Genomic DNA, 17,268 nt, shown 5'->3' on the forward strand with positions numbered 1-17,268 from the left:
GGCCCGTCGACCTGAAAATTTCCACAGTTTAGAAGGACATCATATGAAGATACTACGTATGTAGTTAATGAAAAGCTCCGAAAACAGATTAATACACGATGTCAATTATGTAAGTATAAAATAAGTCATTCCCTTCGACAATTACAAAAATATACAGAACATAGATAGGATAGCTTGAACACGCGAAATCCTTTGGTCTTAGGTGAAAGAATTGGCCTAGGATCAAGCATATCCAACCTTTCAGCTCTCTAGCTACGACAAAGCATTATGATTGGTTAATGGATATATAAAAGTTGATGCTTTGTTGAGCACATATAGCTTCACATGGCTCCTTAAAATTTAAATGAAGCATGGTTAAGGTCCGTGCCTCTTATGGTTAACTAGCTTCTTGCCACACGCTTACGCATGTTGAAATTTGCTCTTTCACATTTTATTTTAATATTTAAAAAACTGAATTTACATGTGTAATAAAAAGTAGATATGTCAATAACTACTCCCTTTTGTTAGAAAGCTTCACTCTTTTTGGCCTCTCACTTTATATATAGAATCGTAGATAGATAGGAGATAAAAAAGAAGTTGCATCTCCTTTAACTGCATTGACTGATAGTGGTGGAGAATTTGAACTTGGGCGAGTGTATATTCAGTTCCAAATTCCAATTTTGGTTTGGGCCAAAAAATTATTGGTAAATAAACCAAAAGTTGGGTCATGAGAAACCCTAACCCATATAAAGTGCGGCCCATAACCATAACTACGAAAACCTTTCCAATTTCACCGGACAAAAATCCAAACCTACACTCACTTACCCAAAAAAAAAAAAAAAAAAAGAGAGAGAAACTGAAAGATTTGATTCATAAACCTTGTATTGGTAGCCCAGAAAAAAAAAAAAAAAAAGTGAGGAGAAGGTAGAGAGAGATCTTATCTCACAGCCTCTGTTTCTCTTCTTTCTCCAAAACCGTCGCCTCGCTTCCCCTACGGTTTTACCGCCTCCCTCTCTGTCTGTCTGTCTCTCCCCTTTATGGCCGCCGACCAACCTAGGGTTTGAAGTCTGAACCAACCTTTTACCTAAGGTACTTCTCTCTCTCATTGCCTGTAATTTATGCCTTTATTTTCGTGTTTGTTTGCTTGTATTGGGTTAAGCGTTGAATGATAAAAAATGAAAGCTCACTTCTCCTTGGTTGCTAAGATTGGTTTGTTTAGTTACTTAGCAGTTAGCGTGAAGTCTGCTTCCCGGAGGGAGCTGTAAAACTTACGGAGATGCTTTCCTTTTGTTTCTTTTTTCTGGGAAGTTGGAAGCAAAGTTTGAGTTAGAATGCCACAAAAGTTGAACAAAAGTGCTTGCAACGGTCTAAGTCTTCTGAAATTCATGCTATTTATTTCTACACCGGCGGTGCCTGGAATTAAAATTGAAAAGTTTGCTTCTTGTTATTCATATTCAGAGCCTAGAGAATATTAGATAGCTATAAACTTCTCTGTAATACGGTGGCATTGTCATACAAATCGTCTATATAGTAAATGGAAAAAGCAAATAATGCATTAAAACTTTGATTGGGAAGAATGTGTATTAGGCGACCCGTGTGGTTGGATATATTTGCAGATTATTGTCTCCATGACAATAATCTTGCTTTTCCAGGAGAATGATTTTAGAAAGAATACTTTATAGCATGCCACAGTGTGTGAGTATCCTAGAAAATTCACTCACAAATTTAAATTACTACTGTAAACTGATTGAAGCATACTTTGCAGCGTAATATTTGGAAAAAAGAAGTGATGATGCATGCAAGGAGACTAAAGTTTAGAAATCAGAGATGGGTGCTTCAAATGTCCAAATATTCAGCAACGCCTACCTACACTGTTCATGGTTCTTCTCAATCTTTGGGTCATAAAACAATTTCGGGAAACCACTGTTTTCATGGTAGTTTTATTAGAAGCCATCTCGTAGATTCATTCTTGTTGCGTAATGTTGCTCCTGGTTATAGCTGCACTGGTTTGCATGTAAGGTCTAATCCGTGTTTGAAGGGTAGCCAGTTACGTGCCTACAGTTCTGAAGGTGACGGAAGGAATGCAAATGAGGATAATCAAACACCAGTGAAAGGTGATGCGGACCTCGATAAAGGGAAGTCTTCTCAAGAAAAAGCAAAGGAAGATGGGAGGAGTGTGGATGCACATGCTCTGCTTGGGGAACAAGATCAAAAGGAATGGCTTACTAGTCAAAAGATTACCATTGAGAGTAAAAAGAAAGAGTCGCCTTTCTCAACTAAACGAGAGAAGTTCAAAAATGAATTTTTGAGGAGGATTGTTCCGTGGGAGAAAATAACTGTGTCATGGGATACATTTCCTTACTACATTCAGTAATTGCTTCTCTTTTATATTTTTGATTGCTTCTTTCTTATCACGTATCACTTATCAGAAGATTTATAGATTTATTTTTCATTTTTTATAGTGAACCTACCAAAAACCTTTTGGTGGAATGTGCTGCTTCCCATTTGAAACATAAAAAGTTTACTTCCACGTATGGTTCTCGTTTGACATCTTCAAATGGAAGAATTCTGCTTCAGAGTGCTCCAGGTTGGTCACAGGTTCCACAAATCTAATCATTACCTTGTGTATTTCAAAGTTCCTCAAGTGGCTAATGTCTATAGTTAACTTTGTTTTGTAGAACTGAATGAAATTACCATTTATCTTGTTTATCTGCAGGCACTGAACTTTATCGTGAAAGATTAGTTAGAGCACTTGCACAAGATCTCAAAGTTCCCCTCTTGGTGCTAGACAGCAGTGTACTTGCTCCTTATGTAAGATTGAAATAAAATTAATATTACCCTGCCCCCTCTTCTCCTGGTACTCACACAGTTTGGTTTTAATAATTAATTTCTGTTCAAATGTGGAGTAGGATTTTGGTGACGATTGCGAATCTGAATCAGATGATGATGATATGGAGGAGAGTACTTCTGATTCAGAGATTGAGGATGAGAATGTTGCGAGTAACGAAGAAGATTGGACTAGTAGTAACGAGGCAAAATCAGATTCTAGTGATAAAGATGAAAGTGATGCGCACGCAAGGGCTGAAGCAGCCCTCAAGAAGCTTGTTCCTGTTGAAGAATTTGCAAAGGTATGAGTTATTTACATTTTTTTTTTTTTTGGAGCATAAGGGTTTTTGTATTCTTAGTCCTTCTACCCTAAGCATATTTCAGTGATTCAGAAAATTAAATGGTGATCTTATTGATATTGGGATTCTTTATATACTTTTTTGTAAATCATGATTTATAATCTATGGTTCATATGTGGCAGATGGTATCTGGGGAAACTGAGAGTTCGTCTGAATCCTCAAAATCAGAAACTGCCGAGTCTTCTGAGCAATGCAAACGACTGCTAAAGAAAGGTTCCATACATAGATTCTTACCGTATGTTATATTCAAATCTTATATGTTTTGTGAGTTGATAAGAAGCTATATTTCTTAGGGTCGTTTAGGAGTGTTTATGTAGAAGTGATTTTAGTTATTAGTAATTTTGGTATTTTAAAAGTTTCATTGAAGACTGCAAGTGATTTTTGCGTTTTTCAAGATGATCACTTTTAAGGAGAAGCACCTCCCATGTGTTTCTCCATAAAACCACAAAAAATGATTTTATTCTCACTAAAGCACTTTAAGCATTTGTCCAACAATCTAGTAGTAATTTTGTACCTCCCATAATCATTCCCAAGTGGGCCCTTATTTTCTTATTACTAGTGCAACTGTTATTTTTGGTCGAACTACTTTTGCAAATGTCGTGTTCATCTCTATATGAGAACATTTTGTTGTTCGTCCTAAAAAAATCAGTATTCTTGCTTCTTCATTTTTGCAGGAGATCGAGTGAAGTACATCGGGCCTTCTATACGTGTTGAAGCTGATAACAGGTTCTGAATTATTTCTTTCATTTGTTTGCTCCATTTAATGTTGAGTAGATCTAACAGTATCTTTGACATTTTCTGCACTGAGGAATTCAATTTTTTTGTGGCGTTGAATAAAAAGATGATTTTCAAATTTTGAGAACTCATGAGATTAAAGTGTATTTTGAAGTTCATGAATGCTAATTTCTTTCCATTGTTTTGGATAATGAAACTTGTGTACTTCAAAAAGAAAATATAGGTCCCTTCTGGGGATTCTGGCAAGGCATATATGCCTTTTGCACCTAGGTGAGGGGCTTTTGGCAAGATTTATTGTGTATAATTGATATTGCCTCGTTAGCTTAAAAGAATAAAGTTGGCACCAATCATGAGCTCCAAAGGATTTTGTTTGTACAAGTCTTTGATGCAATTTTGTCAATTCTCTACATATATTTTACGTTTTCAATTCTGTTTCTTGGGGGGAATTTAATGAGCTAGCATGTTTTTGAGTTAAGTTCCATCAGTTTGTCTCGTACCGGCCTAGGATTTTTGGCCAGAATTGGTGGATGAGACAGTGTTGAACCCCAGATTTTTTAGATCTTGCTGGAAAACTTACAAGCGTGCTGCCTAGAATATCATCTCTGTGGCCTATCTTTCAAAACCCTTTAGGATGATATCATCCCCAAATGAACTCTGACTCCGCCCTCACCTGACATTGACATATATAATGCAATACAGGGTCCTGTTGGGGAAGATATCTACATCTGATGGTCCAAGGAATGCTTATACCATCTTCCGTAGCAGGTGGGTTGGTAAGTTGTCATGTGTAGGGGGAGAAATACAGTAGAACATTCTTAGATTCTCCATTTGGTTTTCTCTAGAAAGCTTTTGCTTTTTCGCATACCTTTTTTCTCTTTGGACCTAAGTTTGACCCTTGTACTTCCATAGTCTAGTCTCTATCCATGTTCCATTGTCTCCGTTAAGTATGGGGGCTTATTCAGGTTTAGTAAAAAGATGTTAGTGGTTTTCAACCATGATTTAGCACAAATGTTTGACTCCTTTTAGAGGTTATGTGGGTGTATTGCTAGAAGTTTGTTGTCCACTTGTCATATACTTTGCCATAACATATTTTGGACTATTCCAGTTTATGCCCTGCATAACCCACCTAATGGTAAAATTTCTGTCTTTTTGTGTTTGTGCTGCTTTTATGTGGTACATACATGTAACTATCTATGATTTTGGAAGCTATGCAACTGTTTTGCATGTAGTCTCTTTCTTCCTGTATCAGTTTTCTGTTTTGCTATTAGAAAATTCAAAATACTCGTAGTAGTTTCAGTAGTATAGTTATTTAATTCATGGCTGCAGTTGATTTACACTTGTTATTCTGAAATCTTGTTACTTAATGAATTTGACATCTGTACAGGCCTTTACCAAAGGGTCAACGAGGGGAGGTATATGAGGTGAGTGGAGATCGAGTTGCTGTTCTTTTGGATGTTAAACAGAAGACAGGAACTGAAGTGGATGAAGAGGAGAAAGTAGCAGGGCAGCCTGCAGATCCACCAGTTTATTGGATACTTGGTAATGCGGATTTTTTAATTTTTTGTTCATTTTTGTTGCTAGACTTGGGAGATTACTTTATGCTCTGATTTCCTTTGTTTAAGACTTCATCAATTTTGACAGACAATTTACTGTTGCGTTGTTCATGTGAATGTTACGACCAATATACAGACAGGTTGCTTTATGATTTGCAAACTGATAATCTCCACCAGTTCTATTTAATTATGCATATGGCCTATCAGATCAACTTATGACATGATTAAATGTAACTTAAGCAATCTAATACAAGTGTAGGGCTTCATTGTTCCATGGTTATAATTCTAGGATTGCATAATGTTATTACTCATACCGAGGCTGTTCATATTATCATTTTCTGTTTTTGTTTTTGTACTCCTAGTGTTTTTGTATTCTTGACTCATGTTGTTTAATTGTGAATTTCATCGGTGCTAATAAATTCCAGTAGATACTTTGGATAAGGAAATTGAAACAAAAAGCTGCATTAGATGGAATAGCAGGTGGCTTATTACCATTAGCTGAATTTTATGGATGAAAAAGATCGTATTTTCGGTTCTCTACACAGTTGGTTATGGTTTTAATTTGATATAGCTTAAGGTGTTGACGGAAATTCTGGTAGCGACTCTTCTAGTTATAGAATGACAGATTTCCATTTTGTACAGCTAAGGAAATCGAGCATATTCCTGACCCACGGACTGAGGATTGTTATATTGCAATGGAGGCCCTATGTGAGGTGTGGTACACAATACCAAAGGATAAGAACTTTGTCTTCTGACGCGTGAGGTTGTCCATCTATAAACTGTATCTGGATTTTCATTGCTTGCAGGTATTGCATGCCAAGCAACCTCTTATTGTCTATTTTCCAGACTCTTCTCAATGGATGTCTAGGGCAGTTCCCAAGTCAGATCGCAAGGAGTTTGTCGCTAAGGTGAAAGAAGTTTTTGACGAGTTGTCGGGTCCTGTTGTTTTGATTTGCGGGCAGAACAAAGTTGAATCCGGGTCAAAGGAGAAAGAGAAATTTGTAAGTGTTAAGGATTCGTTTTTGTTGGATCTCTATATGTTTTGTTTGCTTACTTGTTTCTGATTAATGGATAACTATTTGTAGTTTATTACTAACACTTTCCCCCTACAAATACTCTGCTACAGACAATGATACTTCCAAATTTTGGGCGTCTTGCAAAGCTGGTAATCCTCTTTATTCTTAAGGAGCACAATGTACTTGGCACAAACAGTAATGCATAAATCTGTGTTTGAGAAATTCGTGTTATTTTTCTTCTCCTTGGATTATCAAAAACTTTTTTCTGCTTTTGGAGTTTCTATATAGTTTTCACCGTTGAAGATTTACATGTTTCTTCCTTAGATGCAAGGTGATGTTTTCCCTAAAATTATGTTGTGTCCTTTTTACTTAAATTAACAAATTGCTTGTTTTTTGTTTCAAGCCTCTCTCTCTTAAGCGTCTTACAGAGGGACTTAAAGGAACAAAGAAATCAGATGACAATGAAATATATAAGCTATTCACAAATGTTTTCTGCGTTTATCCGCCAAAGGTAAATGTTGGTCTTCCTCCTGCATAAATGTGTGTTACCACTGTCTACATACTTTACACGCATAAGCATACACACAGATATACAAATGTGATTACTTTTTCCTTTTTTTTGTGGTTTCACACTCGTTCTGTTTCCTCATCCTTTTTACTTTTGCAGGAGGAAGAGGATCTTCGAACATTCAATAAACAGATTGAAGAAGACAGAAGAATTGTGATAGCAAGGAGCAATTTAAATGAATTACATGAGGTATCCTCTAGTTGTGAAATTCACGAGTGGTTGGTGAAGTACTGTGCAATGTATTTGTGCCACTACTAGTCTATTTCGGGGGCTTTTTGTTCTTCAAACCTCCTTACTTATTGAATTATTTTGAGCTATTGTAGGTTCTTGAGGAAAATGAGCTCTCATGCAATGACTTATTGCTAGTAGACACTGATGGTGTAATCTTGACAAAGCGAAGTAAGAAATCCTAACTTGAGCATTTTTCCTTGTTAAGAAACAGAAAAAAATACCAAGTTTCTGTTGTAATATGGAGTTTTGAAGTTTATAAGTTGGATATGTAGGTGGTGAATTACCATATATGCCGGTCTAGTATGTGGATTGCTTGTCAATGGCTCATATAAAATCTGTAACTTTGACCTTTGCAATATGTTTTTTCTCTGTTTCCAAAAAAGGGGATATTGTTGTCTTTAATCATGCTAGGGATCTGCACTAGTCAATATAGAATCTAGAGTAGGGCATTCCTGGAGTGTTACAGCTAGTATGCGTTTTTTTTTTTCAATTCCAGAAATTTTCAAATGATTCAGTTTTATTCAATAGTTTTACCTGTTTATTTCCCAGAGGCTGAGAAAGTAGTTGGCTGGGCAAAAAACCATTACTTGTCATCATGCCTTCTTCCTTCTGTTAAAGGTGAAAGATTGCATCTGCCTCGTGAAAGGTACATGTTTCATCTGTCGTAGATAGTATTTAAAAATTTTATGTTACCCTGCCGTTTAACACTTCTGTTACTTTTGTGAAGCCTTGAAATAGCAATTTCACGTTTGAAGGAGCAAGAAAGTTTGTCTCGGAAGCCCTCTCAAAATTTGAAGGCATGTATTTAATTGGCTCATACTAAATGTTAAGTATTTGAGTTTTTTGTATCTTGTTTCACCTTTAACATATATAAACTGTTGCAGAACCTAGCAAAGGATGAATATGAGAGCAACTTTGTTTCAGCAGTAGTACCTCCTGGTGAAATTGGTGTTAGGTTTGATGATGTCGGTGCTCTGGAGGACGTGAAGAGAGCGCTGAATGAACTTGTCATTCTTCCAATGAGGAGACCGGAGCTTTTCTCTCATGGAAACTTGTTGCGGGTATTTATTTTAATCTTGCTCATTATTTGCATTAATGCTTGAATGAGTGCCTAACCATGTGATGCTGCATGGTTAGCCTTGCAAAGGAATATTACTTTTTGGGCCTCCTGGAACTGGGAAGACCCTTCTTGCCAAGGCACTCGCAACAGAAGCTGGGACGAACTTTATCAGCATAACTGGTTCTACTCTAACATCAAAGGTATGCTTTCGAGTATGATCTGGCAGTGGTTAGTTTAATTTCACGAACCAAATAACAAGCTATGTTTCTGTTAAATGCTTATCTTTGTAACTTTTTTTTGATACAGTGGTTTGGAGATGCTGAAAAGCTGACCAAGGCTCTCTTCTCCTTTGCCAGCAAGCTTGCTCCCGTCATAATATTTGTTGATGAGGTGAGGTTTTCAGTTTTGAGGAATTAAAAGAATAATGATGTACAACAATCTAGTTCCTTTTGTTTTCTTTTTGAACCCAGAATTTGACCATCCTGTTAAATATTCTCTGTTGTAGGTTGATAGTTTGCTTGGTGCTCGTGGTGGGTCTTTTGAGCATGAGGCAACTAGAAGAATGAGAAATGAGTTCATGGCAGCTTGGGATGGATTGAGGTCCAAAGACAGTCAAAGAATCCTCATTCTTGGCGCCACAAATCGACCATTTGACCTTGATGATGCTGTCATTCGTCGGTTACCAAGAAGGTGTGGTTGATTTATTCCATATTGGTTACGATGGTTCTGTCAATTGTTCGTCTCTGTCTTGCCAGATTGGTTATGGTATTCTTTGATAGTAGATTATCCTCATATGGCAAAAAATTAATTAAAATAAAGTTCAAACAATGTTGACCGAGTTGTGTTGGTTGCTTCGTAGGATATACGTTGATTTACCTGATGTTGAAAATCGTAAGAAGATATTGAGTATATTTCTTGGTCAAGAGAATCTAGCACTTGGTTTCCAATTTGACAAACTTTCAGAAGCAACGGAGGGATACTCTGGCAGCGATTTGAAGAACCTCTGCATTGCTGCTGCTTATAGACCTGTCCAGGAGCTTTTAGAAGAAGAAAAGAAGGTAATATGCATTTTTGTTGTTTGTAATGTCAGTGTTAGTTTCTCGTTGGTTCCATTTACGGGCCTGTCAAAGTGTTTGAGTTTCTATTCTAATTTTGGGTGTGCCTTGGGAGGAATAAATTTTTGCTGCTATTTTCTCAATTTTCTATTGTCCTGTTGAATATCTTCACCTTCTTTTTCATTGTGCGTAAAGTTTTGTACTGATTTCAGTGTGCCAATTGGTGGTGTTTGGTTACTTATTGCGCAGGACATAAAAAGTGACGCATCTACGGTGTTAAGGCCGCTGACTCTTGATGATTTTATTCAATCAAAAGCCAAGGTAAAGAATTTAAGATAGATGAATTTGTTATGTTTACTTTTCGAGGACACATCTACAGGTAATATTTATGCTGAAATGTCAGTTACTTATTTCTATCTTGATTATGTAGGTTGGGCCATCAGTTTCCTACGATGCTTCAAGCATGAACGAACTTAGGAAATGGAATGAACAATACGGAGAAGGCGGAAGCAGAAGAAAATCACCATTTGGTTTTTGAAACTGATCTTACAGTGTTCCTTAACATAGTCTTCGTAGAGAAAGGAAACGCCCTGCTTTAAAGGTAGAGAAAGGAAACGCCCTGCTTTAAAGGCTTCCATTCGTTGAGGGAGAAGGAAGATGAAAAGCCGAAACGCAGACGCTTTTCGTTACTCATTATGCGTTCTTGGAGAACAAAGAAAGAAGATAAGAGATGCCCAAATTTGGAGGCGGCTTTGGGTAACAGTAGGAGGCAAAACCCTCCGTTTTCCCATCCCTTTTTGAGCGGATGAGAGAAGTGAAAAGCCCCCAACAAAATAATTTACTATCTTTATCTTTATATACAAAATTTTCCCAATTTTTCATGCCTTGTAAAATAACAGCATTGTTTTAGTAATTTTAGATTTTTCAGATTAAATTAATTTTCTCATTTTTTTTCCTCAATTTTTCATGGCCCGGATGTTTCCAGAAAATCTTGATCAGTCTTCCGGTGAGATCTCATAATCATTTCCAATTTCTTTTTGGACGATAGTCTATATTGAATTAATGTAAATTACAGAAAGATGAATTCAAACTTGATTGTGAAGAGAGAAGCACACTCTAACCATGCTTGCTAATCCTTTGTTTGCTTTTCAAAGAAAACTTTGATTAGTCTTATTATGGTGAGATCCCGATAATTTCAAACTTTTTTATGAGCCTAGACTGATAAAGTTTTGAAGCCAAATGGACAGGTGTAAGCTAGTCCGAGTAGTATTTCTTATAAGAGTGTTTTAACCGTTAAATTTGATTTTAACAACAGTTATAAATCTTCTATTGTCAAATCGTAACCGTTTATTTCTATTATTATTCAATACTGCATATTATAGATTTTTTTTATGTTTTTGTTCGAAAAAGTAAATTCTTCTTCACGCAATTTTTTTTTTTTTTCAAATGGTAGATTTTGTTAAATTAGATGTTAGATTACTCACTCATTCTCAATACTATGTTAAGGGGTCACTTGCAAATTCTTCTTCACTCTTATGAACTCCTTGATATTTCCGTATGTGGGTGTAATAGAGGCAAAAGCCCAAACAAACTTCTGGACAATTTTAGGCCCAAGGAGTGACAAACGCAGTTGTTTATCGTACGGTTCAGGTTCAAAGAAATCAAAACGCACAGCATGATGCACACGCTTACATGCGTGCCTGTCAAAAACCCTAACCCCTCACGCAGATTCCCAAATTGTATAAATATAGAGCAGCATCGATAATTATTCTACGCTCACTCCCACCTCTCCCAAAATCCCTACAACCCTAAACCCTAGGGTTTTTCAGAGCAGCCAGCCTCCACCCCTCTGTTCTTTGTTCTTCCCATATTTCATATCGAAACCCTAGCTTAATCTCCCAAATGGGCAAATCAAGCAAGAAATCCGCCACCAAAGTATGAGATTCTTTTGAACTGCTTTCGCTTCGTCAAGTCTTCGGTTTTGTTTCGATGATTTCGTTTACTAATTGGGTTTTGATTTTCCGTACAGGTTGAGGCTCCCGCTGTAGTTGTTCCAACTCCGAAGTCTGGAAAGAAAGGTTTCGATTCTTTTCGGAGTTTTGGGAAATTTTTGTTTTGATTTTATTTTATTTATTCGTTGTGCCATGGTGTTTTTATCCGTTGATAGTGTGGTTTGAAGTTTAAATTTTGCATATTTGGTTTGTTTTGAGATGTTTTTATTTCGGATGTTGGTTATTGAATTTGTTTTGGTTGTGGTTGTGTTGAGAAGGTAAGAGAGATGCTGAGAACGAAATAGAGAAGGTTGTGAGCGCAAAGAAGCAGAAGATTGACGAGGGCATAGCGCAGGCCATTCAGAAGAAGAAAGTTGAAGCAAAGACCCAGAAGAAGAAAGTGGAGACTAGTAGTTCCGAGGAGGAGTCTGATGTGTCTTCTGACTCTGACGTGAAGGTTTATTACGCTACATACTTGTTTTTTCTTGTTTGTTTATGAGATAGTGTTGTTATGTGTTTGTTTGTATGGGTTATTTCTTTGTGTATTATTCTTAACATGTGCACTTAAAATGATATTATGCATCTTTAATGTCCCAGAATTTTGAATTTTGAGAAAGTAGACTTCATCATTTTGGTTTTGGAGTTGACATTCTATTTGGTTCGACGATGACCCTAAAAGTTCATGTTGATGAGTAATTGGTTTGGATGTTTACTTACCCTTTTCTTACTACTTGGGAAAAACATTTATGGCGTTATTTTTACTCAGAAACCTGCTCCCAAGGCTGCTAAAAATGGTAAAAGTAAGCCATCTAGCAGTTCTGAATCAGATGATTCTGACTCTGATGAAGTGAGTATTCATTTTATTTTAATGTCAGTGTGGTTGATAGAGTTGTCCAATTTATTATGAGACTTATTTGTGTTGTATGATATAGGAACCTGCTGCCAAGCCTTCCGCTCCCTTAAAAAAGTCAGTTCCTGCTAAAAAAGCTGTGTCATCTAGCAGTGATGATTCATCGGATGAGGAATCTGATGAGGAGGAAGTGAGTTTTTTATTTTATTTATTTTTACAAATAAAACTACTGATGCACATAAACTTTTGTTTATTTATTGTGTTTTATTCCTGATTTTGAAAGTAGAGTGGCTATTTTTAAGTGTGTGTTACTGCTTGGTTTTAGGCTCCTAAATCTAAGGTAGCTGCTAAGAATGGCCCAACTGCTGCTATAAAGAAGAAAGATGTCTCAACTGAAAGCTCAGATGAGAGTAGCGATGATTCGGAAGATGATGATGTGAGTTTTTGGTTTTCCAAACTTGGTGCTGTAATTTTTTTTTGCCTTGGGGGTTATTGTATGGGTCATGCACGTGAAGATTGATTCAGTGATAACTGTATATTTGGGGTACTGTACTTTGTGTTTGTAGAAAACCCCTGCAAAGGTTACTGCCCAAAAGCTAGCTGCAGCTGCTAAGAAAGGCCCAGTAGTGCCTGTTAAGAAGGCAGACACTAGCAGCTCTGAGTCTGAAGAGAGCTCTGAATCTGAAGATGAGGTGTGTGCTCAAGCTTGATAATTTGTATCATCTGAAGGAATCACACTATAGTGTGGGATCTGGTTTTCCAAACTTGGTGCTGTAATTTTTTTTTCCATAGGTGTTATTGTATAGGACATGCTCGTGAAGATTGAATCAGTGAAAACTGTATATTGGGATACTGTACTGTGTATTTTTTCCTTTGTTAGATTGGGAAAGGTACCTTTTGGTTGATAGTGATCCTCTACTTTTGTGTTTCTAGAAAACCCCTGCAAAGGTTACTGCCCAAAAGCCGGCTGCAGCTGCTAAGAAAGGCCCATCAGTTCCTGTTAAGAAAGCAGACACTAGCAGCTCCGAGTCTGAAGAGAGCTCTGAATCTGAAGAAGAGGTTTGTGCTCAAGCTTAAATATTTCTATCATCTGAAGGATTTACTCTATAGGTTGAGCCATTTTAATTTGGGTTTTCAGTAAATAGTTTGAATGTTAATCTTTCTGAACATGTTTAGGAAGTTGTGAAAAAAGTATCTGCTGTAATCCCTAAAGGAAAGGATGTTTCAAGCTCCTCTGATGATAGTTCAGAGGAGGATTCTGATGATAGTTCAGAGGAAGTGAAGGTTTGTTTCTATTTAAATTCCTATTGGATGTGTTGCAGCTAGTAAAGTTTGATGCTTTAGCTTTTATTTAGTGTCACATGTGAAGGCAGAAAGCCCTTTTAATGTAACTCTTTTTGGTGGACAGGATAAATATTGGTTTCTTTTATTTTTTTTTCTTAAGTATTTAAAGCGGTTTGGTGATGGCATTAATTAATTTATTTTGTTGCAGGGTACCACAAAAACTGTTGCCGCTGCTGCTAAGAGTGTTAAGCCATCCAAAAAGGATGAGGATTCAAGTGACTCTGATGAGGATATGGAGGATGGTGACTCTGATAGTTCAGAGGAGGAACCTCCAAAGACAGAGAAAGTAAAGGTGATAGTTTTTGGGTTTACATTCAGCATTAGATTGTAATGTTTTTGGGACTTGTAGTCATGCCTCTTTGGATTCTTGCAGCCTTCTCAAGTTTCAAAGCAAGATAGCAGCGAGTCAGAGGAGGAATCCAGTTCCGACGAAGAAGAGGAAGATCAACCTGCAAAGACTCCCAAGAAAAAGGTAATTTTACTGAGCTAGTGTGATATTAGTTTATTTTAGGTGATGCTTGTCGGATCTCTTATTCATTAGGACTTGTGGCTTAATAGGATGCTCTTAGGGGTACATGAATTTTCCAACTCTAATATCTGCATTATCTGTAATTATATTATTATCTGTACATATGTGCACCATTGTATACTAAATTTTTGTGTCTATAAATGTTTCTTGCATAGCAGAATGCTTTTACATTACTACTGAACAAAGTAATATTAGATTTATGTACCCCACCCGTGTGACTAATGTTATACTATATTATTTTTGTGAACAGGACACTGACGTGAAAATGGTAGATGCTGAATCTGAGAAGAAAGCTGTAATTGACCCTTCCTCCCTTTTGTCAATTGTACTTTCAGCTTGCCTATGATAAATGTTCTGATTTTGTAATAATGTTTTTGCAGCCCAAAACCCCAGCTACTCCTGACGTATCGACTTCTAAGACGCTGTTCGCTGGAAACCTGAACTTCCGTATTGAGGAACACGATTTGTAAGTGTATACGTTGATTTAAGCTTGTGTTATGTTTTAGGTTCTTTTAACTAATAGTACTATTTTATGCAGGAGGAATTTCTTCAAAGATGCTGGCGAAGTTGTTGATATCCGTTTTGCCTCAGATCCAGAAGGGAAGTTCAAGGGCTTTGGACATGTTGAGTTTGCCACAGCTGAAGCAGCAAGGAAGGTATGACTTTTGTTTCGTTTTTTTTCTTTGACATTGACACTTTCTTTGTGGAATCTGTAGTATTGCTGTTAATCTTTTTGTTTTTGTTTTTTTGTTTCTGTTGCTAAACTATTAAGCTTTTGTTATTGCAGGCTCTTGAACTTAATGGTTTAGATTTGCTTGGTCGTGATATCAGACTTGATCTGGCTCGTGAAAGGGGTGAAAGGGGTGCTTATACTCCCACCGGGTACATTGCAACTTGTAACTGCTTCATTTGTTGTTTTGTTTTGGTGTTGTCATCAAATTAGTTTCTTACTTTTATTGATAATAATTTCAGAAGAGAGGGCAACTCATATCAGAAGGGACCACGCGGTGCATCCAAAACAATATTTGTTCGAGGTTTTGACAGATCCCTTGGGGAGGATGAGGTATATACTGCTTGAGGAATTCGAGCTCTGTTGTCTAATTAAAGTTGAGATTCTTTTTCAAGTGTAACTAGTTTCATTTTACAGATCAGGAGCTCCTTACAAGAAGCTTTTAGTTCTTGTGGTGAGATAACAAGGGTGTCCATCCCCAAAGATTATGAGACTGGCGCCTCTAAAGGGTCTGTACAATGTCCTGTGCTGATTTTTTTTTTTTTATGTATTTCCAGCTTACTACATGTGCAATTGTATCTCTCTGTTTTTCTTTTTCGATTGGTGGTGGTGGTTCTACACATTATGTGTGCCTTGTTTGATAAATTGTGTTGATAAAATGCAGGATGGCTTACATGGACTTCTCGGATGCCGCCAGCTTCAACAAAGCTCTAGAATTTAATGGACAAGAATTTGGAGAGAGTTACTTGCAGGTGGAAGAGGCAAAACCAAAAGGTGATTTTGGTACTCCCAGGAGTAATGACAGGGGTTATTCCAGTAATCGTGGTGGAGGACGTTTTAGCAACAGCGGCAGGGGGGGTAGGGATGGTGGTGGACGTGGTTTCAGGGACAGTGGACGAGGCAGAGGACGTGGAAACAAACCAAACCTAGCTGCTCCTGGAACAGGTAGGCATTTTTATTATTCTCTTTTTCAATGCAAGTGTTTAGGATAGGTTGTGATGCTCTGGGTAATTCTTAACAAATTCCCATGTTGTACTAAATGGTGCAGGGAAGAAAACCACCTTCGACGACGAGTAGACTAGACTAGACTTGTGAGTGGTTGGTCGGGGGCCAAGGGAAATTGTGGAAGACTTATGTTTAGCTGTTTTTATTTTATCATATTTTATTATTTTAATTTTGAGAGGCATGTCTGGTTTTGACCTTTCCTTTACGTGGACATGAACTTGAACGCAAGAGTGAACCTACTATTGAATTTTTGGATTTATGACTCTAATTAATTTTGAGCGTTAATATAATTTACTTGAATTATTTTGGATCTCCGGCAACCGAAGAAGCAGCACCACTTTCCCTGTTGTAGCTACTCTTGTTGCCCGCCCCTGCATATGGAACCAAATATAATTTTCTCCGTAAGCAAGACGCTTGGTAACAACTAACAACTAGTGCTTAATTAGAACATCCCCACACCATTGACGGAGCAGGATTCCAGGTCCCATCAGAGGCTGTGACAACGCTTGCCAAGGGTGTTTTGCGATCCCTACAGAGTGTTTAAGGAGACGCAATAATGCCTACTTTGTGTTCGATAATGCTCGTCCGCCACATCTTTAAATCTTGCGGCGACGGCACTAATACATTATTGCGTCGACAGTAGGGCGGGATGGCTAGGCAGTTAGTTGTGTGATATCACGAAATGATTTGAATTTTGGTTTATAATGATCTTTGTAAAATTCCCAAAATCGATTGAAATTGTGGTTTATAACTCACAATTTTTGTGAAAAAATATTGATTTTTTAATTTAAGAAATATTCTATGGTAGTTAAGGAAAAGGGTAATGCTAAGGAGACCAAAATATTGATGATTAACTGCTAATTTTTATTGGTGTCACATCAATTGGTTTGCAAATTAGATTTAAAATTTTGGTCTTACTAGCATTACCCTAGGGAAAATATTGCAAGATCTTTGCATCTAATCCTATAATTTATTAGGTCTCGAAACTATTTTTTATCGATTATTAATATTAAAAAAACTAAAAATAATTTAAACTTATAGCAGGGACCCAAAGAGATTTGCAAACAATCTTCAAAAAGTCCTAAAATTAATTTTAGGAAACATGTGATGCCATGAGAATGATTCGAATTTTAGCGTATAATGATTCTTGTAAAATTTCCAAAATCGATTGAAAAGTGTGGGTTATAACTCACAGTTTTCTGAAGAAAAAAAAAATTGGAATTTTTAGTTTCAAGAAATATTTTGCGTGGTAGTTAAGGAAAATTTGGCGAGAAATTTGGATGAGATCCTAACATTTATTAGGTCCCGAAACAATTTTTTATTGATTTTTAAAGTTAAAAAATATAAAAAAATAATACAAACTACTAGTGGGGACCCAAAGAGACTTATAGGTGTCGAAAATCTTCGCAATGTCCAAAAATTAATTTTAGGAAACAT

At 36.9% G+C, this 17,268-nt stretch overlaps 2 protein-coding genes across 9 annotated transcripts; both read left to right on the forward strand.

The window, feature by feature from the left end:
• The first annotated feature begins 798 nt into the window (after positions 1-798).
• On the forward strand, positions 799-10,320 carry LOC137736997 (uncharacterized). 2 transcript variants are annotated; one of them, XM_068476334.2, is made up of 24 exons: positions 869-1,068; positions 1,745-2,349; positions 2,442-2,566; positions 2,696-2,790; positions 2,889-3,107; positions 3,287-3,377; positions 3,839-3,890; positions 4,599-4,664; positions 5,284-5,438; positions 6,095-6,165; positions 6,259-6,453; positions 6,579-6,617; positions 6,872-6,979; positions 7,136-7,225; positions 7,360-7,435; positions 7,817-7,913; positions 7,995-8,064; positions 8,152-8,328; positions 8,405-8,527; positions 8,634-8,717; positions 8,833-9,017; positions 9,187-9,385; positions 9,632-9,703; positions 9,813-10,320. In XM_068476334.2, the coding sequence occupies exons 2-24, from the start codon at positions 1,769-1,771 to the stop codon at positions 9,918-9,920; spliced, it is 3,078 nt and encodes a 1,025-aa protein (XP_068332435.2). In that variant the 5' UTR covers positions 869-1,068; positions 1,745-1,768; the 3' UTR covers positions 9,921-10,320. The 2 variants fall into 2 exon arrangements, with proteins under 2 accessions (XP_068332436.2, XP_068332435.2); XM_068476335.2 differs by lacking the exon at positions 4,599-4,664 and having other exon boundaries at positions 799-1,068.
• Positions 10,321-11,068: 748 nt separating this feature from the next.
• On the forward strand, positions 11,069-16,134 carry LOC137736735 (uncharacterized). 7 transcript variants are annotated; one of them, XM_068475979.2, is made up of 19 exons: positions 11,069-11,317; positions 11,412-11,460; positions 11,652-11,830; positions 12,140-12,220; positions 12,306-12,413; positions 12,549-12,659; positions 12,790-12,915; positions 13,157-13,282; positions 13,400-13,507; positions 13,716-13,859; positions 13,941-14,039; positions 14,347-14,391; positions 14,477-14,562; positions 14,635-14,752; positions 14,884-14,978; positions 15,069-15,159; positions 15,244-15,335; positions 15,491-15,771; positions 15,875-16,134. In XM_068475979.2, the coding sequence occupies exons 1-19, from the start codon at positions 11,285-11,287 to the stop codon at positions 15,901-15,903; spliced, it is 2,001 nt and encodes a 666-aa protein (XP_068332080.2). In that variant the 5' UTR covers positions 11,069-11,284; the 3' UTR covers positions 15,904-16,134. The 7 variants fall into 7 exon arrangements, with proteins under 7 accessions (XP_068332080.2, XP_088538694.1, XP_068332082.2 ...); XM_068475981.2 differs by lacking the exon at positions 12,140-12,220 and having other exon boundaries at positions 11,105-11,317; XM_068475982.2 differs by lacking the exon at positions 13,400-13,507 and having other exon boundaries at positions 11,117-11,317.
• Positions 16,135-17,268: the final 1,134 nt, after the last annotated feature.

Source organism: Pyrus communis, chromosome 13, assembly GCF_041283825.1.
Source record: "Pyrus communis isolate YQ-2024b chromosome 13, ASM4128382v1, whole genome shotgun sequence".
Classification (NCBI taxonomy): domain Eukaryota; kingdom Viridiplantae; phylum Streptophyta; class Magnoliopsida; order Rosales; family Rosaceae; genus Pyrus; species Pyrus communis.